At 55.6% G+C, this 22,009-nt stretch overlaps 4 protein-coding genes across 6 annotated transcripts in view; 2 read left to right on the top strand and 2 right to left on the bottom strand.

Moving 5' to 3' along the window:
* LOC133483150 (E3 ubiquitin-protein ligase RNF123) overlaps positions 1-9,909 on the top strand; it is a 38,346-nt gene extending 28,437 nt beyond the window's left edge. For 2 of the 3 annotated variants that reach the window (XM_061783907.1, XM_061783906.1), the window contains exons 37-40: positions 7,817-7,974; positions 8,066-8,160; positions 8,816-8,901; positions 9,603-9,909. In XM_061783907.1, coding sequence (XP_061639891.1) covers positions 7,817-7,974; positions 8,066-8,160; positions 8,816-8,901; positions 9,603-9,705 — 442 coding nt within the window. In that variant the 3' untranslated portion in view covers positions 9,706-9,909. The remainder of the gene's footprint in view (positions 1-7,816; positions 7,975-8,065; positions 8,161-8,815; positions 8,902-9,602) is intronic. The other variant, XM_061783908.1, reaches the window with a different exon arrangement.
* On the bottom strand, positions 1,975-7,373 carry amigo3 (adhesion molecule with Ig-like domain 3). Its single transcript, XM_061783911.1, has 2 exons — positions 5,454-7,373; positions 1,975-4,144 (listed from the first exon to the last, which is right to left on the bottom strand). The coding sequence occupies exon 2, from the start codon at positions 3,928-3,930 to the stop codon at positions 2,413-2,415; it is 1,518 nt and encodes a 505-aa protein (XP_061639895.1). The 5' UTR covers positions 3,931-4,144; positions 5,454-7,373; the 3' UTR covers positions 1,975-2,412.
* A 1,157-nt stretch (positions 9,910-11,066) lies between the features above and the next one.
* Positions 11,067-17,997, top strand: aldh4a1 (aldehyde dehydrogenase 4 family, member A1). Its single transcript, XM_061783910.1, has 15 exons — positions 11,067-11,634; positions 12,611-12,707; positions 12,790-12,882; positions 12,951-12,998; positions 13,648-13,803; positions 13,893-14,042; positions 14,145-14,219; positions 14,352-14,539; positions 15,088-15,161; positions 15,237-15,433; positions 15,879-15,926; positions 16,001-16,153; positions 16,253-16,374; positions 16,454-16,572; positions 17,607-17,997. Exons 1-15 carry the CDS (start codon positions 11,591-11,593, stop codon positions 17,717-17,719), a joined length of 1,677 nt encoding a protein of 558 aa, XP_061639894.1. The 5' UTR covers positions 11,067-11,590; the 3' UTR covers positions 17,720-17,997.
* A 623-nt stretch (positions 17,998-18,620) lies between these two features.
* On the bottom strand, positions 18,621-21,561 carry LOC133483151 (protein phosphatase 1 regulatory subunit 15B). The gene is made up of 2 exons (XM_061783909.1): positions 19,560-21,561; positions 18,621-19,198 (listed from the first exon to the last, which is right to left on the bottom strand). The coding sequence occupies exons 1-2, from the start codon at positions 21,159-21,161 to the stop codon at positions 18,962-18,964; spliced, it is 1,839 nt and encodes a 612-aa protein (XP_061639893.1). The 5' UTR covers positions 21,162-21,561; the 3' UTR covers positions 18,621-18,961.
* Positions 21,562-22,009: the final 448 nt, after the last annotated feature.

Here is a 22,009-nt window from a genome sequence, read left to right as displayed (position 1 = left end):
TTTAAAAACTGAACTTGAACTTTTATTGAATCCTTCTTGAAGTACTTTCTCTTTCCGTCACAGGATGTTTAAGCAAACCTAAATAAACAACGATAAATATACTTTCTACAAATAAAGCTGCTTTTTGACGAGCATATAGGCCTGCTATGTTGTTGTATTTCGATGATTTTTTTGAAGGTGGTACTTGGTGTCAAACCTTTGAGAAACATTGGACGGATGATGATGATGATGTCGTGTGAAATGTTGGCGGTTGCAGAGTGGTGCATGATGGGAAACCTCAGCAAGTTCCATAATGGACGCTGCGTGGTACGGGAAAAAGTGGAGACAGACGTCCACTGGTGTTTCTTGAGTCGGTCCCTCCATCCACCGTCTGTACCGCTTTCTCCTCACGCGGGCCGCCGGCGTGCCGGAGCCTATCCCGGCCGGCTATCTTGGGGCGAGAGGCGGGGTACGCCCCCAAGCAGCCAATTGCAGATCACTTGGAATACCAACCGTGTCTAATGTCGTGTGGCTGTATCGTTAGGAAATGTTGTTGTGTTGCTCTTCATGAGGTTGCGCGTGCGTGCGCACTGCGTTGCCACGTGCACGTGCTGAGCGTCCATTACTGGCGTGCGCGGTCCACTTTGGCCTGATCGAAGTCCATCAAGGAATCTTCTTTGCGAGCCTGTTATGGATCCCGATACACTTGAATGGAATCGTCAGCAGCTCGCAGGGGTCAAACTGGTGGCCCGGGGGCCAGATCCGGTCCGCCACATCATTTTATGTGGCCCGCGAAAGCAAATCAGAGAGAGGAATTCCCGAGCTTCTCGATGCATCTTGCGAACATCTGTCTGGGGATGTCGTCGATCTTTGCCAACTGCGTACCCGTGAGACCTTTCGGGATCTTTTAAGTGCCAAGAGAGGTCAACTTGACTTGACAGTTGAAGCGCAATCTGCTTTCTGGATTTCACAATCAGAGTCCTGATCTCAATCCCATTAAAATGCTGCGGCATGGATTCAATCAATAAAATATTGTCGACCTCCTCGTCTTCCTTCCTCCGGCTCCCATTTTCACTGCTTTGTCCCGTCATTGTGTTTTGTGCGGGGGCAGGACCCCTTTTCAGGATGTAGCCTGATCCCAGTCCATCTGGGAGGCTTCCCTCTGCCACCAAACCCCGAAAACCAACCACTACTCCAGAACCACTATGTAGCCGCCGGGAAAAAAACCCCAAAATCACCAGAACCAGTTTTTAGTCAGCAAAAGCATTTTTGTGTCGTGCTTTTCGTTCCGCTTGTGGGCTCATGTCCGCCGCCACTGCAGTTTGTTTGTTGCTCGGTCCCGTTATTGATTTGTGCTCTGTGGGCAGGATCCCATTTCAGGATGTAGCCTGATCCCAGCCCGTCCGGAAATCCAAAACCTCTCCTCGTCCGCTCGAGTCGGCCTACCGTCGAAGCGCCCGATCAATAGCTTATTTTGGCGTCCGGTTTTCTTTCGTTACAAAAGTATTTGGCGACCAGTTGAGGGTGTAAAAGGCCCCTCGCCCCAAGTCAACCAGGGATGGGCCATGGCACACCCAAAAGCGACCCAAGTGACATATATAAATATATATGTGTGTGTGTATATATATATATATATATTTATAATGACAGCCAAAAACTGCAGACTTTTATTTTGAAATACAAGATCAGATTTTCATCAAACCTCTTTTGGTGGAGTCCTTGGTGGTCCGTCACACAGATCTGGACTTGTCTCGCGATACCAATGGGATTATGTCGGGGTGGCTTTGGCTCAGTAGGTCGAACGGGAAGCGAAACAATTACAAAAGAAACGTGAAAAGTGAAATGTCCTTTTGTACGACTGACAGAAGTTCCTTGTGTGCTTTTAACACACTCGGTCCAAAAAGACGATTTTCTTTCGCATTCTGAACTCGACCCATTCGCCGCGGCGCGCGGCCGCGAACGGCTAAGCTAAGCTCGTGAAATAACGAGGCGGGCTTGCGGTCAGGAGCACTTTATTAGGCACAGAGCGAGCGAGACGGCAAGCGGAGGTCGTGCGGGGACGATGCGGCGAGCACGGCCGAAACATTAGCGGAGCAAACCTCCTAAGCGCTCCCCGTCTTTTATCGATGTTGTTCTGCTCGACAATCGAAAGCCAACGGGCCGGACGAGCTTCTCTTTTGAGCCGCGCTAATGGGACGCCGGCGGCATCTGCGGACAAGGTTCATAAAGGTAGACGCGCGCTTTCGAGGTTTGACTTTGTGACCGCGACGACTGCCGCCGAGTTGCTCGTTGGCCATCTTTGGTGTTTCGGCTCGTCGTCCGCCCGGCACAGTGTGGTCGGTTCTTGGCTGACGAAAAAAGTCACTTTGAAGGCAAAGCGGAGGTGCAGGGAGACAGGACGGCGGCGGCGGCGTAGTTCTCGGAGTCATGTCGCTATGGCGACACGAGGGACGTGTCCGGGAAAGCGGCGTCCCGCCGGAGCTTTTGCTGCGGAAGCGAGCCCGGCCACGCGTGCCCTTGTCTCGCCCCGAGCCGCCCGTTCTGATGCTCTTTGATCGGCTCCAGGAAGACCACGTGTTTGTTGGTACTGACCTTGCGGTCCGGGCCCTCGGCGGCGGCGGGCGGGGTGGGGCTGAGGATGGAGGACTGGGCGCTCTCGTTGGCGGCGGGTGCGGCCCCCTTGTTGCAGGGGGGGCGGCGGCGGCAGGGTGTCAGGTACAGGTACATGAGGACCAGGATCAGGCTGACCACGCAGCCCAGCAGGGTGGTGAACCCGGTGTTGAAGGACTCGTGATCGTCGCCGGCGTGGTGCGTCACCACGGTCACCTTCACTTCCTGCGTCTCGTTGCGCCTCCCGACCGGGTCGAGGGCCATGCACCGGTAGTCCCCGGAGTCCTCCGCTCGGGCCGCCGCGATCTCCAGACTCCCGTTGGCGAACATCTTCAGTGACCCGTTGTTGCCGGGCGGCGCCACGTACTCCTGGGCCGGGGAGACCCAGAAGAAGCTGACGTGCTTCCCGGTCAGCGTGGTGCTACAGTGGAGCAGCGCCGGCCGCCCCGCTTTCACCGCCACGGCGCTCGACTGCGGCGTCACGGCGGTGCCGTTGCACGGTTGGGGGAAGTTGGGGAGGAAGCGCGCGGAGAGTCCGCGCACCCCGTACATCAGGCAGGTGTAGTTCTGCCGGAAGTCCGTGACCGACGCGTAGCCTCGAAGCTCCCACAGGCGGAACATTCGGTACGTGGCGCAGTCGCACACCAGCGGGTTGGCGTGAAGGTAGAGTCCCTGCTGGAGTCGACCCGGGAGGCCGGTGAGGTTGTCCAGGGGCAGCCGGAGAAGGCCGTTCGAGGAAAGGTCCAGCAAGACCAGCTCGGGGTGCTCTCGGACGGACGAGAAGGGAAAATCGTGGAGTCTGTTGTGGCTGAGGTAGAGCCTGCGCAGGCCGCCCAATCCCACCAGGGCGGCGCTCTCCACCTTCACCAGGAGGTTGTCGAAGAGCAGCAGCTCCTCCAGGCCGGGAAGGTCCCGGAAGTGGGCCGCCTCGACGGCCCGCAGCTTATTGGACGACAAGTCCAGGTGTCGCAGCAGCGCCCCGGAGGAGTTCCGGAAGGCGCCCGGCCGGATGCTCGCCAGTCGGTTGTGCGCCAAGCGTACGGTGCGCAGATGCGGCAGCCCCTCGAAGCTGTGCCCCCGCAGCGCCGCCAGACGGTTGTGGCTCAGGTCCAAAGTCACCGCGCGAGCGGGCACGTCCTCCGGGACCCGGTCCAGGCCCAGCCCGGCGCAGCTCAGGATGTCTGCCGCGCGCAGGCAGCCGACCTCGCGGGAGGAGTCCCGGCCCGTCGCGCGGACGCCGGCCCGGACGGACCGGATCTGCTGGAGACAGCCCAGCAGAACCAGCACGGAACTCCAGGACGGCACCCGGGCCGCCGCCGCACCCTGAGCGAGAGCCCGCATCGCGCGACTCTCGTCTGTTTCCTCTCACTGGAAAATGCTTTTCAAGTCCTTCATCCTCAGCCGCCGACGCAAACCAGCAGAACGCGGTCAGAAGGCGCCGGCGCCGGACGCTGCCGAGGCAAACGTGTCCGTCAGCCGCTCTTGATTTCCTCCATCTGGAACGCCGGCTTGCGTAAGCGCCGCAAATCTCGCCGCCGGGCTGCAGTCGCCGCGTCTGCGCACGGTGAGAGAGAAAACGGGCGGGGTTGAAAAATCACAACGAAATCCAAACAACATCCAAAACATCCAAAACATCGGCGCACGTCCAAATGTGCGAAGATGAAAGGTTAGCGAGCGTCGTCGGTGGGGAGCGCGCGCGTGTGTGCGCGCAATTGGGAACAAACGCACACAGGCACCAAACACGCACAATTACACATGTACACACACACACATGCACACACTATTACACAACAAGCTCACATTAACACACACATAATTACACAAACACACGCAACATACTCAGGCGCACAATTTCACGATTGAAACGCGAAGCTACATTGCGACTGATGAGTGGACACGTATGACACATGGTCACATGATCACAAGTCAACACACACACACACACACACACAGACTCTGGCTGCACGATAATGGCCAAAATAATAATCCCGATTATTATTTTTATCAATATTGTAATCCCGATTATTCCTTATGTTCGGGAAAAATCTTTCTTTTTCAATGGAAAAACGAAGCTTTAAATAAGAATAAATTATTCGACTTCAGCAACGTCGAAGTGAAGAAATGTGCAATGACGAAAATTCACTTCATGCACAAAACGCAAGCGGCGATTTCCATTTGAAAATCAATCCGCTGCTCTGCTCGACCATCGGTCACTCGTCCACGGCCGCGGACTGCGAACAACTCCACGCTTGCGATTTCCCTCCGTTTACTCCCGGCGATTGTTTGTTTTTGTTCGGTTTTTTTCTACGGTCGGGCCGGCCGAAAAGTCGGAAGTCGAGGCGGCCGCGACGACGATTGTTAATCGCCGACGAGACAAAAGCTTCATATATCCGTGCGTCGGCCGTCGACGCCGGCGCTTCGTGAAGCCTTCGCCGCGCGTCGGGCCGACGCGGTTGCGGGTGTCGTATACTTAAACGGTCCCGAAGTCAGAATTGTTTTGGTGTGGAAATACGAAGAAAAGATGGTCGGCTGGAGTAGTGCGCTCAGAAGGCTTTTTTCCGAATTGCGACTTGAGTAGCGTTTGAAAGACGACGCGGGCGCCGCCGCCGCAAGTGCCCGCGTCGGCAATGGAGAAAATGGAATTGTGGCAACCCAAATCGCGATCCCGATTCCATTTGACTGCCAAGCCCGAACACAGACGCACACGATCGCACACAAAAAGACACATCACAGACAGACACTTTCACACGCACACAGTAACACACGAACACGCACTCTCATGCACAGTCTCGCATGAACACAAAGAGACACACACACACACACACAAGTGCCGCTGTTGTTGTTTGTGTGTGTGTCGGCCTTACATCAGCCGCGGGTCGTCGTCGTCGTCGTCGTCGTCGTCGTCGTCTTCATCAGATGTGCGTCGGCCGGCCGGGAGCTTTGGTCGCTTTTCCGTTTGCCGCCCGACGTCCTCTTCCCGTCCGCTTTTGCGAGTGGCGCCGCTCGCCGCCTAACGTCGCTCGGCTCGCCTCCGCCGTGATATTTCCTGACGGGTCGGCGTCTCTTCTCGCGCGCTCGCCTCCTCCTAGCCCGCCGCTCTTCCTCAGCTGCCCCCCCGCCGAGAGAAGTTCGGCAGCCGGGCGTCAGCGTGTCGGACCTTTCCGCTTTGGTCTTTTCTTTTTCTTCTTCTGCGGCCGATGGGACGTGCGCTCGTGTTTGTCGGCGGGCTCCTCCCTTTGTCGCTCTGTGGCGCTCTCTCTCTCTCTCTCTCTCTCTCTCTCTTTCTTTTTTCCGCTCGGTTCCCGGCGCCTCTTCATCACGTCTCCTCGTCTCGTTTTCCATGTTGATCCTCTGCCGGCGGCGACACGCGCACACCCGCTCACACACACACACATAAACATACACACATCAACTCAGAACACACAAACGCACATATAAAAACCGTCACACGCACTCGCACGCATACAAAAAGACTGCAAGTGTTTGCACGGAATTAATCATTTATCTTTTTTTAATGTCAATCATTGCTACTGACGAGCGGACGTGTATGACGTCGTGATCATATCACATGACATGATCATGTGATCCTATTCTCGACATGACGTGCGGCTTGTAACCACGGCGACCGTGGCTTCCTGTCGACGAGCGAAAGCAGGAAGCGGAAGGAGCGTTGCACGCGTGACTGACGACGTCACGGTACCTCTGGGTTTGTTTAAATGGTAAATGGCGGTAGCGGGTGCCGGCCGGAGCGGTCGAGCCGGGTTTCGGTACGTCGGTGCCGTTTCCCGGTCTCGACCCCCCCCCCGAGATTCGAATGCATTTCTTTGAACGCAACACACCGGCGAGCAACGTGCCGTGAGCGCTCTTCGGGTGTGCCGTGCCACACACGAGCCCTTTCCTAACCAGAGGCGAACGCACGGTTAAGGCGCCATTAAGCTGCCCGAATAACAAGCCCGACTCGCTCGGCGGAATGACGAGAGCGAGTCGTGCCGAGACGAGAAAGGAGAGCGAGAATCGGACGTGAGGAGGCTCGCGCGTTTTGCGGACATGTTTGGATTCGGGGCAAAACACTGAACAAGAAACGTTCTTTGTCCAAAGCGGCATGGAATGCGCGTATGAAAAAGGACTGCAGTCGGGACGGCCTCCGGTCCAAAGGTCAAGCCGGTCGCCGCGACACTTGTTCATACTTTGCGTTACTGCGAGGACTGTGTCCTACTTATTTATGTCGGCGGTACAATTTCCTTCCGGGGGCCGTTAGGACCGTAAAAACCAAACAAATGTTGAATTGGCTCAGCCCCCTTCTTACCGAGACAGAACATATTGAGGTCATAATCCAGCTTTTCTTCAAGTTAGTGTAAAAAGGGGTTTGGGAATCATACCCCCAAAAAAAAAAATGCTTTTGCAGTTGCACAACATTTCCCGCATGTGACTATTTGGACATTTCCGTACAGATTTGAGCCAGAATCATGGAAGTTGACAAACATCATTTGCTTTCGTGGGCCCCATAAAAGGATTTGCTTGGCCAGATCTGGCCCCCGGGCCTTGGGTTTGACACCGCGCATTCCGGTAATGCGCTGCGAGGGGCAACTTCAAAATAAAAGCCTCCTAAGGCACGACGTCCAATGTATTATTTGTGAAGTTGCCCTCGCGGAACGTTAGCGACGTGTGAGCGAAATGCGAAGTGGAAACAATTGTTGTTGACGGCCGGCGCCGCTTCGATTTTGGGACTTTTCCGCTTTTCGATTTTTTTTTTTAGGGGGCTTTTCAACATTTCGACTTTCCGACTTTCCGGCTCGTTTGCGGTCGGCGAGCGTTCGCGTCTGACGACGGTCGAGCGGAACATCGGAGCCGTCGCCGTCCGTGACGATCCGCGATGTATAAAGATAGGATAAGCTTTTGTCGGATTCTGTGGGCCACACAAAGCGCTGAACTTGGCTTGACCGCTGTTCGGAAAACAACACCAAAAAAACCACACACTTTGTTGTGCACAGCGGCTGCAGTCTCCCCTCCTCAGTGTTCCCTAATAATAATCCTGATGACAATATTGATCAAATGGTCGTGATGATCATTTCGTGCAGCGCGAATAGTAAAACAAAAACAAATGTCGTCAAAACAATTGGAAAAGGGTCCTCGTCGGCCGATTGCGGCATACAGGAAGTCGAATGATGATGTCACATCCAGCGGACAGGAAGTTGAGTGACGGCGTGTGCGTGCGTGTGTGCGTCAGGACGTGCCGCGCGGCGTGCGTGCTGCTGTCGGACCCGTGCTTCCAGCTTCACTCCATCCAGCACCTCCTCAGCGAGCCGGGGGGGCCGCTCGCCTCTTCCGCGGCGCCGCCCCCTCCCGCCGGCCCGTCGGAGCGCAAGCATTTCTCGCTGAACGCGTGTGAGTCTCACGCGCGCACGTCGTGGTCTCGTCGCGTTTGCGGCGCGTGATCCGCTAACTTTGGCGCCGCTCGTTTGTTTTGTTTTTGCAGACAGCGACTACATCAGCGTGGAGGAGAAGATGAAGGTGGAGCGCATGTTGGTCTTCCTCACCAGGGAATCGCAGCAGGCCGCGACCAGCACGCAGGTCGCTAGCGTCGTCTTCATCACATTTTGTGACGTGATGTGATGTGATGATGATGATGATGATGATGAACCCCAGTTGAAGTTTACTGATCAAACGAAAGCGAAAACAGAGAGAGAATGACCCCTTGTGCTCTTCAACGGCCAAACAATTAATTTATAGCGTTTTCTATTGGTTAGACTTGAGATACGAGCGCTTTGAGATACGGGCATGATCACGGAACAAATTCAACTTGTATCTCAAGGCGCCATTGTTTATAAAAGCAAAATCCAAAGGCAGTCGATTGATCGGCGGCCGGAAATCCCGGCTCATCGTTCCCGACTGACCAATCACGACTTTAGCGGCCGTTCGGGGACTGCCCGGGTGTTCCGAAGTCGCTACGGGACGGCCGCGTGACCATATAGGGTCTGATCCGGACCTCGCGTGAAAAAACGCTTCGGCCAATCGCCCGGCAGGAAAGGTGTAAACACGGCAGAGGGCGGACGGCCACGTTGGCGAGCGTTCCTGCCCGTTCCTCGTCCAAACACGTCGGCCGTGTTTACGTTAGCCGGCGAGTCTCGTAAATCTCCGACCGGATCCGCGTGCCGATTTGCGCGACCGGAGACAATCTCGCTTTTCGTGTTCTCCTCATGATCCTGTCCTTTGTTTGTGCTTGCAGCCGACGAGCGAGGACGACCTTTGCCCCATCTGCTACGCGCACTCCATCTCGGCCATCTTTAAACCCTGTTCGCACAAGTCCTGCAAGTCAGTCACACGCACACGAACGCACACGAACGCACGACGACAGAACCGGCTCATTTGGGTTCCGGTGAAATCCGCAAAGTAGCAACCACGTTTTGGGAACAATAACGGTCGTTTGATTTCAAAGTGCCTTTCTGAGCGCTTACAAGGAAAAGCAACCACAGAACAAATGCAGAGAGTAATTCTATGTAAAAAGGGTCTAAAATCAAATGAATAGGATTACGTACACACATGTTAAAGCTTATTAATCTTCTCCACACTCCTATTAACCTCTGCTATCATCTTAGAAACCCTTTCTATACTCTTAAGCACCTTATAGAAATAAGCTCGTATACGCTCATGCGCAGTATTACATGGGATTCCTTGTAAAATGGGTTTTACGGAAGTTGTTTGAGGCTCGGGAGCGTTTATATTTTAGCACCCCAAAAAACACAAGCCTGCACTCCAAATCCCGCCATGTGCTGACGGATGCGCGATATGAATATGGCAACAAATCCACAACGCAGCGAATCCGAAATAGGTCAACCGCGATCATGCGAGGGCACCCTGGGCGCACATCGCCCATTCTTGAATGTGTCGATTAGTCGAGCAGCGATTTGATCGGCCGGGCGGTCTCGTCACGGGACCCCCTCCGAGGCCGCGAGACGCCATCTTTTGGTTGTTGCTGCTGGGAGCCGGCGACATTTATTTGTTGTTGTTTTTAGAGCTTGCATCAATCAGCACCTGATGAACAACAAGGATTGCTTCTTCTGCAAGGCCACCATAACGGGGGTGGACGACTACTGCAAGCCCCCCGCCTCCTCCTAACACGCACGCGCGCCCGAGGAAGGACGGAAGAGTCGCTTCGACATGTTTACTCCCACGTCAGAAAGAGTTGCGCTGTGGCGTGCGTGAGTGCATGGTACGTACGTTGAAAGGGTTTTGGATTTCTTCTTGTTGATGGAGCCATTGTTACTTTTCTCTTTTGTGCGCACGTGTGTCCTGTTATGGAATTAAATTATTCATCACAAAGAGCGATTTTTTTCTTGACATTACCATGAAAACACGCCAACAGGAAGTACCCTGTCCCCCCCCCGCACACACACACACACACACACAAAGGAAGAGGAAACGTGGAAGGTTCTCACGAGTGGCGTACAACCTGCAAATGTGTGAACGGTGACCTCCGCCAAGGAAAGCGGACACCGGCGGCGTCCGCTCCGTCCGTCAAGGTCAAAATCCCAGCGGGATGATGAAGATGAGGATGAGGAGGGACAAAGTCGCAATCCACGCGATGTGCGCGCGCGATGTCGAGCGGCCGGCCGCTCGAGCAAAGTCGATGGAGAGTCAGAACAAGACAGAAATGGTATTGCATATTAATTATTCGCTTTTTTTAACTGACAAACATCCAAAAATCGGACATTCCATTTTCCAATTTTCACGACAAATACATATATTATTTAATTCACGGAATGAAATGTCAATAATAATCAAGAAAATAGGACAGGACGGCACGGCGGTTGACCGATTAGCACATCTGCCTCACAGTTTTGAGGATCGGGGTTCAAATCCCGGCCCCGCCTGTGTGGAGTTTGCACGTTCTCCCCGTGCCTGCGTGGCTTTCCTCCCACATCCCAAAAACACGCGTGCTTGCTAGGTTAATTGGAAACTCTAAATTGCCCGTAGGTGCGAATGGTTGGTTGTATGTGAACCTGCGATTGGCTGGCGACCAGTTCAGCCCGTGTGAGGAGAAGCACTACGGAAAATGGCTCGAAAATAACACTTATATCAAGGATGTTAACACTGATGGGAGGGAGCCAATCAGGTAGCAGTTGTAGTCTGCCAAATGAGGTCAAAAGCCCGCCCTAAGGCCTCTTTGTACTCCCGCGCCGCCCGCATTGGATCATGTGACTTGACGAATTGGCCCGCGCGACCCCTCTGCGTTGCTGCGCGTAGAATGCCGCCGGAGATCATCTCTCGTGATTGGTCCGTTTTAGTCACATGCTGCGATGATGTAATGTTCCGCAGAGCACCTACGCCGCCATAATTAAACGCGTCATGTGGTCACAAGTGGCTCCACTTGTTCTCGCTGACTCTGTTCCAGGGTCGTCATTGTTCGGTTTTTGCCGCGCGCGCGTCAAGCTACGCGTCTGTCACGTGATGCAATGCGACCGCGGCAGTATATAAAGAAGCCTTTTAAGGCAAACCGCGCGCGGGACAGACGCAGTGACGTCAGCGCGGTCGCCTTCCGCGCGGGTATAAAGAAGCTTGTCAGGCCCTTCCAGTGCGGCCTGTGATTGGCTAGCTGTGAACCCGCCTGTGGGCGGAACCACTCGCCCCGCTCGGAGGGGTGTTACACACAAAAAGATTTATTTTTTCAGAATTTTCCAAATCATCATTTATTCTTCAAAGCGATCCAAACGGGGAATTTAGGGACGATCTAAAAACAATATCCAAATATCCGAGTCGTCGGACCAGGACACCGAACAACTCGGATTAAGTTTGCCCGCTGTGACGTCACAGCCCCCCCCCCCCGACTGTCTGACAAAAGATTGAGAAATAAAAGAAACTTCCCCCGAATCCTCCTGGCTGACTGCAGGAACCGGTGAGCACTTGAGAGGTGTTGCGGTCGGAGGCGGCGCCGTCGTGGCCCAGCGGGAGCGGAATTCGTGGCCTTCGTCCTCGTGCTCGTGCCGGTGCCGGTGGCGCAAACATGCTGCGCGTGACAGCGGCGGTCAGGCGCCACTCATGGCGGGGGTGAGTTGAACCCAAAGTACGTTCAAGTGTCGGGCCGGAAGCGACCAAACACTCCGCTAACGCTAACCAGCCAAGTAGCTAGCAGGCACGTTTGTTGCTTGGAGGGAGTCATTAGCCAAGCTCCACTCATCCCATGACTTTGATGGTCAGTGCGCACGCACATGTCAACAGTTTCGCAAAAGTTTCACCCTGCGTCATGTGTCACTTTTCATGCAGGACGACATTTATGTTGGGCGTGCACAAACACGAACTCTTTCAATTTCGCACTCACTAAAATCACGTTGAGCCACAATAGAGACAGCTGGCGAGCGAGCGAGCGAGCATGGCACGCGCATGCGCATGCGCGTGCCAGCTGGAGAGCCGCTCGCTGTTTGTTGACCTTGAGCTGGCTGACCGACGAGTTAATAAGTTAAAAGTCACATCAGGTCAAAGTTGACACTTGGAAAAGATCCACTTTTTTTTTTTCTAACTTTACCCTGACACAGTCAGCCATTCCGATTATCCTTTATCAACCCTCACCGGACTTTTTGTCCCGGCTCAAATTCAGGCAGAGCTTGTTCAAAACTTTGTGCACGTAATTTAATTTAATTCGCAACCGCTCATCGTTCTCACAAAAGACGCGAGGACTGAAACGATGAATCGAATAAAGGGATTTTCAGCGGCTGTCTTGAGGAACGAGCTCGGGCCGCAAGTTCGAGCGGCCGATCCGACCAGACTTCAAATTTGGACTCGGGCCGGACCGATTAATCGGCGGGGCGATTTATCAGCCCTTTTCCGTGTAATAATAATACAAATTAGCACATCACCACAAACGCCCAAAAAATTGGGGGGGGGGGGGGGGGAGGGGGATCTTGTCACGTTGTGAGTGAGTCACAAAATGAAAATACAGCAGCTCTGTTCAATATCAATTTGAGTTGAGTTAACAATCATGTAATTAACAGGCGGCTCCAAAATAAAAGCCGCCTTGTGCCTTCAGTTTGAAAGGTTCGGCGTCGCGTGCCGGCGTGTCGGTGAGGAACGAGCCCGTCCTGCGCTTCGAACGCGGAAGTCCCGAAAGACGACGACTGCTGCAGGTCTCGGACAACTTTGACTCCCGCCGACCGCCGACGTATTTGTCAACGTGCCTTTGTGTATGCGAACGCGTTCGCTCGTCAGGCGCTGGAGCGGGTGAAGTCCGGCACGGAGGAGATTCCCTGCGTGGTCGGCGATGAACACGTCTGGACCGACGACGTCCGCTACCAAGTGTCCGTGAGTACGCCCGCGCCGCAGTGTCGTCGCTTGCTGGAGTGTGACTGAGCTTTTCTTCTCTTTTCTAGCCCTTCGATCACGCGCACAAAGTGGCCAAGTTCTGCTACGCCGACAAGGTGACAAACTACAACGCCGGTTCTCAAAGCGTCGCTCGGGGGTCCGCTAAATCATTGGCGGCGAACGTTGCACCTTTCAACCCATTTCAAACACGCAAACCGCCATACGGCATACGGGGACCGACCTTGACCTTGACCTTGGCGCATCTCGAAATGAAGGTTTTGTGTTGTCAGAAGCACAAACGACATTGCAGGCGTTAGGGCCTTTTGGTCCAGAACAAACGGGGGTTTTGTTTTTGTTTTTTTTTCAACAACAACAACAACAACAACATGGACGTGGACATGATATGAGAGAATAGAGGTTTCTTTTCCAGAAGGAAGGTTGACGTAATATAGGGCAAACAAAGTCGTCATTTTGAAATTCACTTAACTTTCTCCATTTGTTAAACTTTGACCTTAATATTATATATTTATTTACATTTTTGTCCATGTTCGATATCCCGACAAAATACTTGCGTTCAGTCTGACTTTTGCTTTATTCTCCAAGCATTACAATATTTGTTCTTTACAAAATCTGAATTCGGTACTGTAACATTTGCGAGCCTAGAAGGGGCCCCCGGACCCAAAAAGGTTGAGAAGCGCCCGTCTAAGGCGGGCGGGTCGGTACGTTGATGAATTTGGAGGTGCGTGCGTGCGTGCGTGCGTGCAGGACGTGATCCACAAAGCCATCGCGGCGTCGGTGGCGGCGCGGCGCGAGTGGGACCTGAAACCCGTCCAGGACCGAGCGGCGATCCTCTTCAAGGCGGCGGACGTGATCGCCGGACCCAAACGAGGCGAATTGCTGGCCAAGACCATGGTCGGACAGGTACCGGCCGGCCCGCTCCCGTTCCCGTTCCCGCTCCGGCTTCGGCTCGCCTTGCTCAGACGTTAAGCGCCGGCGCTGCGGGCTCCCAGGGCAAAACGGTGATCCAGGCGGAGATCGACGCGGCGGCCGAGCTGATCGACTTCTTCCGCTTCAACGCCAAACACGCCGTCGAGCTGGAGGCGGCGCAACCGCTGGACGCCGAGGGCAGCGTCAACACCGCCGTCTACCGCGGCCTCGAGGTAGCGCCTGCGCGCTTTCTCTCTCCTTTCCGTGGAAACGTTTTTTTCCTTGGCGCTCGGTTGTCACGGGAACCCTTTTTGCCCCCCTCCATTTGTCACCAGGGCTTCGTGGCCGCCGTGGCGCCTTTCAACTTTACCGCGATCGGCGGGAATTTGGCGGGAACGCCGGCCGTCATGGTGAGCGCTCCGAGTTAGTCGTGCAAAAAAAGTAGCGCTCTCTTTATTCATCATCCGATGAGCGTAACGTGTGGGAGGCCCCCTGGTGGCAGGAATTCGCCAACGTTTGTGTGCGTTTCTGCACGCGTTCAGGGCAACGTGGTCCTGTGGAAGCCGAGCGACGCGGCCGTGTCGGCGAGCTACGCCGTGTACCGCGTCCTGCGCGAGTGCGGCCTTCCTCCCGACGTCATCCAGTTCCTCCCGGCCGACGGTCCCGTCTTCGGAGACGCCGTCACGTCCTCGGAGCACCTGGCGGGAATCAACTTCACCGGCAGCGTCCCGTAAGAACGAAGGGGCGGCGCGCTGGAAACGGTATAAAAGGGTCCAAATTCGGACTTAGCCGACCAATCGCGATCATGCTTCTTGATGACATCATCGTATTGGTCTCAGTGTAAAATGTGTCCGTTGCGTTTTTAAAAAAAGGAATCAATGCAAATGCTACCCGGAGGACCGCTAGCTGTTTGGTACCGTAGGGACGCGAGGCGCAGTTGTCGGCCGCCGATAGCGGCGGGCAAAGCGGCGCGGGGAGTTTCCGAAAGTTTTGTCATCGCAAAAGGAGGACGAGACCTCGTTGAGGTGAGCAAGACGGACGCCGTGTCCTCACCCGGTTTCCGTGGCGACTCATGGCAGCATGCGAGTCGCCGGTCGGCAAAGCTTCCGCGTTTTGTCCTCGCGAGCGATGACGGACAAACCGACCTGGCCGGCGTGATGTTCCGGAAGCTTCTAGCGGAAAAGATTTGGACAGGCAGAACAATAAATTCCTGGTGAATTCAGTGGAAATGCGACGGCGATCGTGTGCCGCCATTTTTGACTTCCTGTTTGTGCGCAGGACCTTCAAGCGCCTGTGGAAGCAGGTGGCCCAAAACTTGGACGTGTACAAGAACTTCCCCAGGCTGGCCGGAGGTGAGGACCGCCGGGAGGGCGGCGGCGGCGGTCTCCCCGGGGTCGCCTTCCTCATTTTCTTCTTCTTCCCGTTAGAGTGCGGCGGCAAGAACTTCCATTTTGTCCACAAGTCGGCGGACGTGCGCAGCGTGGTGAACGGGACGGTGCGATCCGCCTTCGAGTACGCGGGCCAGAAGTGTTCGGCCTGCTCCAGGATGTACGTGCCCGCCACCTTGTGGCCCGACGTCAAAGGGCAGCTGCTCGCCGCGCTCCGACAAATCCGCGTGGGAGATGTCAGTTCTTCTTCTTCTTCTTCTTCTTCCACCACCTTGTAACGCAATTCATCGACTAGAATCAAATTCACCGACGACCGTTTCGATCATCGAGCCCTTTTGAACTTCACCTTGTCCAAATCCTCCAATTTCAGCCGCTTTGCGTCGTCCTCCATGTTTGCACGTGGATTGGTTATCATTTGCGAACGATGACGGGTGTCACGGACCGAATCGAATAGCGGGTCGAAGCTCAAGCGGCCTCCCGAGTCGATATCCCACTTCATTGGCGTGGATCGGTACCAAAGAAGTCGCTCTCGACTTCTGAAACGCTCCGCTGCCTCTCGTCTGCTGTTGCGCAATTTCTGTGCTTTTGCTTTTGCTTTCATCAGGAAGCAATACTACGATGTGGAGATCTCGGAATTGTTTTTCAACTAAATTGTCATTTGTCTTTTTGTCTGTCTTTCAGCCCGTGCAAGACTTTGGCGTCTTCTTCTCTGCCGTCATCGACCACAAGGTGGCGCTGTCCTGTGTCGCCCGTCACGCGCGCGCGCACGCGCACTGACTGACGCCTTTTGTGTTTCCCGCCAGTCGTTCGGTCGCATCAAGAAATATTTAGATGAGGCCAAGTGTTCGCCCGACCTGGAAATCATCGCCGGGGGCGACTGCGACGACTCCAAGGGTTACTTCGTGGAGCCCACCGTCATCGCCGCCGCAGACCCGCGACACCCCATCATGACCGAGGTGACCTTCCCGTCGCTTTATGCCGGGCGGCGCCGTTGCTTTCATTTCCACAGTAATTATCGTCTGATTATTTGGACTTCCCGCCCGTCCGCCGCGCAGGAGATCTTCGGTCCGGTTCTGTCGGTCTTCGTGTACCCGGACGCCGACTACAAGGAGGTTCTGCGCCTGGTGGACAGCACGTCTCCTTACGCGCTCACGGGCGCCATCTTCGCCCTGGACGAGTAAGACGCGGGGGCGGAGCCGCGGGCGGGTGGGGCCGAGGACCGCCGCCTGACGTGCGCTCGTGTGACCTTCTTTCAGGAAGGTGCTGGACGAGGCGTCCGAAATCCTGAGGAACGCCGCGGGGAATTTTTACATCAACGACAAGTCCACGGGATCCGTCGTGGCGCAGCAGCCGTTCGGGGGCGCCAGAGCTTCAGGTCAGGACCGACGCGTGCGTTGCGGCCGAACTTCTCGAGATGATTTGCCAGGAAAAGCGAGCGGCGACATCGGCTTCTGAAGTGACCGGTCGCGACTTAACGACGTCGCCCGACGCATCGAAAATTCTCTCTGAGGATGAACGCGGAGCTCGAATTACGCGCTCTCGCTTTGCAGCCGGTGAGTTAAAATTCGCATTTTTGCGCCTCAAAAAACGCACAACTGCAAATCGCAGTGTTGACGCGACGGCGCATCGAGAAGAGAAAAAAGAAAATGGCGAACGTGTGGAAGCATTTCAGAGTGAAATGCAAGGAGAGCAGCCGTTTGTTGGAACGCGGCCCTTTCTGCCCGCCGAGACGCAAATCGGCGAGATGAACATAACGGAGCGTTTGTTATTACAAAGGCGCCGAGTACAGTACGCAAGCGTAACGTAACTTCTCGGTGCTTTTGCCGAATGTCGTCGCCGTGTGACGTAAGACCGGCGGGATACTAGTACCGTCTGATAATCTGGAACTTTGAGTCGAGTCGGTGACAAAGCTGGCAGTGACTGGTGTACCCGCACAGAAGACGAGGAAATATTTTGTTTCTCCGTTTCTTCATTTTGGTTTGAAGAATATTCAAATATTCTTTGTACTTGTGTTCAATTCGGTGGTCGAAGCTCGCAAATGCACGGCCGTCAACCGAACGTTTTCCATAGCGCCGGCACCTATCCCGCCCCGAACCGGTCGCCAGCCAATCGCAGGGCACGTGGAAACAAACGACCGTCGGCACTCACGTTCGCGAAGAGTTTCGGAAATGTGGGATTCGTTTTAGCGACGGGATGCGCGTATCGGGATCGGCGGCTGCCCATCGGATTCAAGGATGACGCCGGTTTGTCTGGCGCGAAACGATTCGCTAACTTTGTAGCCCGAAATGTAACCGCTGTGACTGTGAAATAAATACCCGCACGCTGGCCAGCGGAGTTGAAATTTCCGAAATTGCTTTTGTTTCTTGTAAAGGGATCAGGTCAAACCAATGTTTTTTTTGCCGTCGGCAGGCACAAACGACAAACCGGGCGGCCCTCACTACGTCCTGCGCTGGACGTCCCCCCAGGTCGTCAAGGAAACGCACGCGCCGCTCACGGAGTGGAAGTACCCCTACATGGCCTGAGGCGGCGCCGCCGCCGCCGCCTCTGTCGTCCAATCGCACGAAGCCGTCCGGCTCGGTCCCGCCCGCTCGGCGCTGAACTTTGATGGGAACTCGGCGAGCGATGCCTTTTTATATTTTTAGAAATCCATCCGCAAATCATGACAAAAATATTCATATATAAATATTAGAGAAGCCGACGTGTTTTTTTCGTTTTTTGTCCAACACGCACACTGCAGATGTTCTGAAACAATTTCGTCTCGACTGATTTTAACCAATTAAAAAAAAAATGACTGATCACACTTTCTGCTTGTGCTTATTCATGAAACAAGTCTGATATGAAGGATCATTGACAATAAATGAAGGAGTTGCAACTCACACCTCAGGCAGAACTTTCCTCATCAATCAAGTCCGAGCGGACCGCTGCCGTGGCGGCAATCCCCGAACCAGTCGGTGCGCACCGCACGCACGCACGCTCACCCTTAGAGATAGGGGGAGGAGGAGCTCAGAGTAGAGGAGCCAGACGAGGCGGCCGATCCGGAAGGAGACCCCGGGGACGTGGCCGGGGGCCCCGGCTAGAAAACGGACGGACGGCTATATTTTCAAAAGCCCACCGGTTAGCGCATTCGCCTCAAAGTTCTGAGGACCGGGATTCGAACACCCGACCGTGCGGAGTTTGCATGCAGACTGAGGAGAAGTCGATTTGACACGAACAACTGGTTAAAGCGGTACAGAAAATGGACGTCAAAGTTGCTTTCAAAAGAAGAAGAAGAAGAAGAATCCTAAGAACATTAATATAAAAAAGACCTACAAACATAAGTAAGGACGTATGTTCCATCTTACTTTTCCTCGGCTTCTTCGGGCTGACGCGACCGAGGACGAGCAGCTGAAGACTGCCTGTTGCTAAGCAACCAGGAAGCCAGGAACCAGTTGACTGATTTATTGATCACGTGAGCAAACAACAGGAAGTCATCGCATGCCCTACAAAAATAAAAGCATTTTGTGTTGAAAATACAGCCAGCCCGCACTCGTCGCGAGTCCTTCTTGACTTCCCGTCTGGCAGCCAATCAAACGTCTCGACGCCGTTCGGCCGGGTTAGGGTTCGCCTCCTTTATTAGCGTCCGATGGCACGTGCGACACAACGTGTCCGTACGGCGTCTGAATACTTTTGAGCACGTGTCACGTGACCGGCGGCCACGTGATCAATCAATCAATCGGAACAAAGATCGTGCGGGACCCTCACGCCGTTTAGTTTGGCGTCAAACGTCAGAGTTCCTTTCGAGGAGGGGACGGAGCCTCGTCGGCGCGGACGCGTCGGTACGCCCGGCGCCGATGTTCGGGCTGCAGGCAGTACGCCAGGCTGAGCTCCGCCTCCCGGCAGCGCCGCAGGAAGCGGCCGCGGTCGCGGGCCAGCTCCTCCCACGGCCCCCGGCGGTCCTCCGCCTCGCCGCCGTCGTCGCTCCGCGCGATCACAAACTCCTCCACCACGTCGCTGAAACGGACCTGAACGACAACGCGTAAGCTGACATCGCTGCGAAACCGAATCATGAAGAAACGCTACAAAATTCACTCCGGCGCAAAAAAAGGAAATCCGAAATGCAAGCAATCAAAATAAAATCTGCCATTAGTACAAGTGCTAGAAAATCAAACGAGATGAAATCCTACGCAGGAAGTAGAAGCACGACAAACTAAATCTTTTTAGGAAGTGCGAGGAGATGCACAGGAAGTGGTACCACGACAAAAGAAAATCCTGCACAAGCACAAATGTGACAAAATAAAAGACTGCACAGGAAGTACAAGTACATCAGAAAATCCTAAACAGGAAGTGAGCTTGTCAAGTGCAAACGACAAAATAAAAGCCTACCTTTTTGGCACAGGCCAAAGGTTGCGAGAAGCCGCCGTGCAGTCCGTGGCGGGCGGGCAACCGCGGGGGCGCTTTTCCGGTGGAGAGCGGTGCCCGGAAGTTGAGCAAACTGTAGCGGTCGCGCGGGGTCAACGACGCCAGCGCCAGGAGGCTTTCGACCTCGTCCGCCTCTCCGCCGGAGTCGGAGTCGGCCCTCGCGTCCCGACCCGAGGGGGGCGGGGACGAGGCAGGGGGGCTGAGGGCGGGCGGCGCGTGGCCCGTGCGTAGGCGGGCGCTGAAGTTTTGAGGGTTGTAGGGGTCGTTGCGGCGACTCAGCGACGCCAACAGACGCGCCGTCTCTTCGTCTGCGTCGTCAGACGACGACAAATCGGACGAGAGGTCCGACAAGGCCGAACTGTCGAAGCCGTCGTCCTCGCGGACGGAGTCGGCGTCCGATTGGCTGTTGTCGTCGTCGTCGTCGTCGCTGCACGGGCAGCCCATGATGAAGGCGATGCTGACGTTACGGCACTGCGGCGGCACCGTCGCGTCGGGGGGTCTGTCCCGGGTCGCGTGGGCCGCCGCCGTCTCGTCGGGCGTCACGTGGCCCGTCGTCTCCGGCTCCGCGGGCGTCGCGTGAGCTTGCGTCATCTCCTCGCGCGTCACGTCAGCCGCCGTCTCGTCAGGGACCGCATCCTCTGTCGCGCGACCGTCCGCCATCTTTTCAGAGAGTCCGTCCCGTATCGCACGGTCCCGAGGCTTTTCGTGCGTGTCGCAGAGCGCCCCGACGTGACCCTTGTGACCTTTGAGGCCGTGCTCCTCCTCCAGGCTGTAGTAGCCGTTGTCCTGGTCGGGCGTCAGCGGCGGGCGGGAGCCGGCCCGGAGGTTCCGGACGCCGCGCGGGCCTCCGTCGAGGTTCGCTCCGGCGCTTTCTCCCGTGGGGTCGCCGGGGAACAAAACACTGCTCTGCCGCTCTATTGTCAACTTTGACCTTTGCGGGGAACAAAGTAGCACGCGCGCCCATCCCGAGTCAGCAGAACCGGGGACGGCGGCGCCTGACGGACCTGCCGACGGCGGGTCTCCCCACCGCGTGTCCCGAGCGACGACGGATCCGGAAGGAGACGCCTCCGGGTTCTGGCCGGGCTCCGGCGGGGGGACGTCGAAGGCCGACTGGGTCAGACGGCGATCGCCGAGCCGCCAGGCCAACGTGGACTCGGCGGCGTCCAGCCGGCGCAGAAGATCACCACCCTGGTCCCGGGCCGGCGCTTCCCCCCCGCCGGGCCGCCGGTCGGACGTTCCGCCGAGGCCCGGAAGATATCTGGAGAGGAAGGAGAGGGCGGGCCTGGACAGCACGGAGAGCAGGCCGAGCCACGAGCTTTCCTGAGCGACGAGGCCGGCAGGGGACGCGCTCAGGACGGCCGCGGAGGAGGCCAAGCTCCGGGCGCCCGCCGGGAGCCGGCCCTCGCTACTCACATTTTGAAACATGTTTTCCCAAAATGGCCAACAACACTGAAGACTGGCCGATTTCAGCTGCAAGTCGGAGCTGCTCGAGTCCGCGCTCGGGCTCCAATTGGCACTAAAAGTTTCCGCGAGTGTCAAATGTCCAGCACGGAGACACGCGCTCATTCCGCCCGGAGGGCGAGCCGGCAGCGGACGGCGACCCGGCCGAGGTCGGGCTGCTGTTTCGGCTTCGTTTCGACAGACGGCACGCCGGGGGACGAACGGGCCGCAACAACGGGGACGCCGGACGGCGACATCCGCGTCATGCTGCTCGTCTTCGGCGGGCGAGCGACCGGACCGAGAGCCCCTCGGGAGTTAGCCGGCTAGCTTAGCAGCCGGCCGAGGGCCGTCCCCGGAACGAACAAACAAACCAACCAACCAACCAAAAACAACAACAGAACTTTCGGCGTCGCCTAGTCGTCCAAAAGCCGTCGCAGTGCTGTGAAGAGCGACTTTGAGGGCACAAAGTTGAGCGCGGCAGCCAGCGGCCTCGTTGCGGCTCGACGACCAAAAGATTTCATCAGAAAAGCGCAGGGAGCGTCTGCCAGTGGAAAGCGTAACCGGAAAAGAAAAAAAAAAAAAAAAAAAAAGGGAGGAGAGGCGAGGCCAGGGAGCGTCGCGGTGTTACCCCAGCCCAGCCCAGCACGCCTACTTACGTCACAAGAAGACAACGTGAACGTGCGCCTCTTCTGTCACCTTCTTTTGGCAGCTCAGCACGGCCATCAGGAGCCGCAAGTTCACATTTTCGTCTCAGCGCACGGGGCGGCAAAAGTCCTCACACCCTGCAGATGACAAGAACACTGAAAGCTCTTGTGTAAAAAAGAAAATCAACTGTCAATTCTATGCGATACTTGTTCGATAACATAACAAAAAACCTCTCTGGACTTGCACTAGTTTCCCTCTTTTATTAACTTCATGACATCTAAAAAAAAACTAAAACAACAAATCATATGTTCCAATGAAAAGAAACAGAA

This window comes from Phyllopteryx taeniolatus, chromosome 9, assembly GCF_024500385.1.
Source record: "Phyllopteryx taeniolatus isolate TA_2022b chromosome 9, UOR_Ptae_1.2, whole genome shotgun sequence".
NCBI lineage: Eukaryota > Metazoa > Chordata > Actinopteri > Syngnathiformes > Syngnathidae > Phyllopteryx > Phyllopteryx taeniolatus.
Note: the sequence above shows the minus strand (reverse complement) of the source record. Positions and strands in the feature narration are given on the sequence as shown.

Coding starts and splice junctions, on each gene's coding strand:
- amigo3 (XM_061783911.1), bottom strand. CDS start 3,930: ATGCGGGCTCTCGCTCAGGGTGCGGCGGCGGCCCGGGTGCCGTCCTGG.
- aldh4a1 (XM_061783910.1), top strand. CDS start 11,591: ATGCTGCGCGTGACAGCGGCGGTCAGGCGCCACTCATGGCGGGG. Junction 12,999..13,647: donor AGTTCTGCTACGCCGACAAG/GTGACAAACTAC, acceptor GCGTGCGTGCAG/GACGTGATCCACAAAGCCAT. Junction 14,043..14,144: donor CCGTCTACCGCGGCCTCGAG/GTAGCGCCTGCG, acceptor ATTTGTCACCAG/GGCTTCGTGGCCGCCGTGGC.
- LOC133483151 (XM_061783909.1), bottom strand. CDS start 21,161: ATGAGCGCGTGTCTCCGTGCTGGACATTTGACACTCGCGGAAACTTTT. Junction 19,199..19,559: donor CTTTGGCCTGTGCCAAAAAG/GTAGGCTTTTAT, acceptor GTTGTCGTTCAG/GTCCGTTTCAGCGACGTGGT.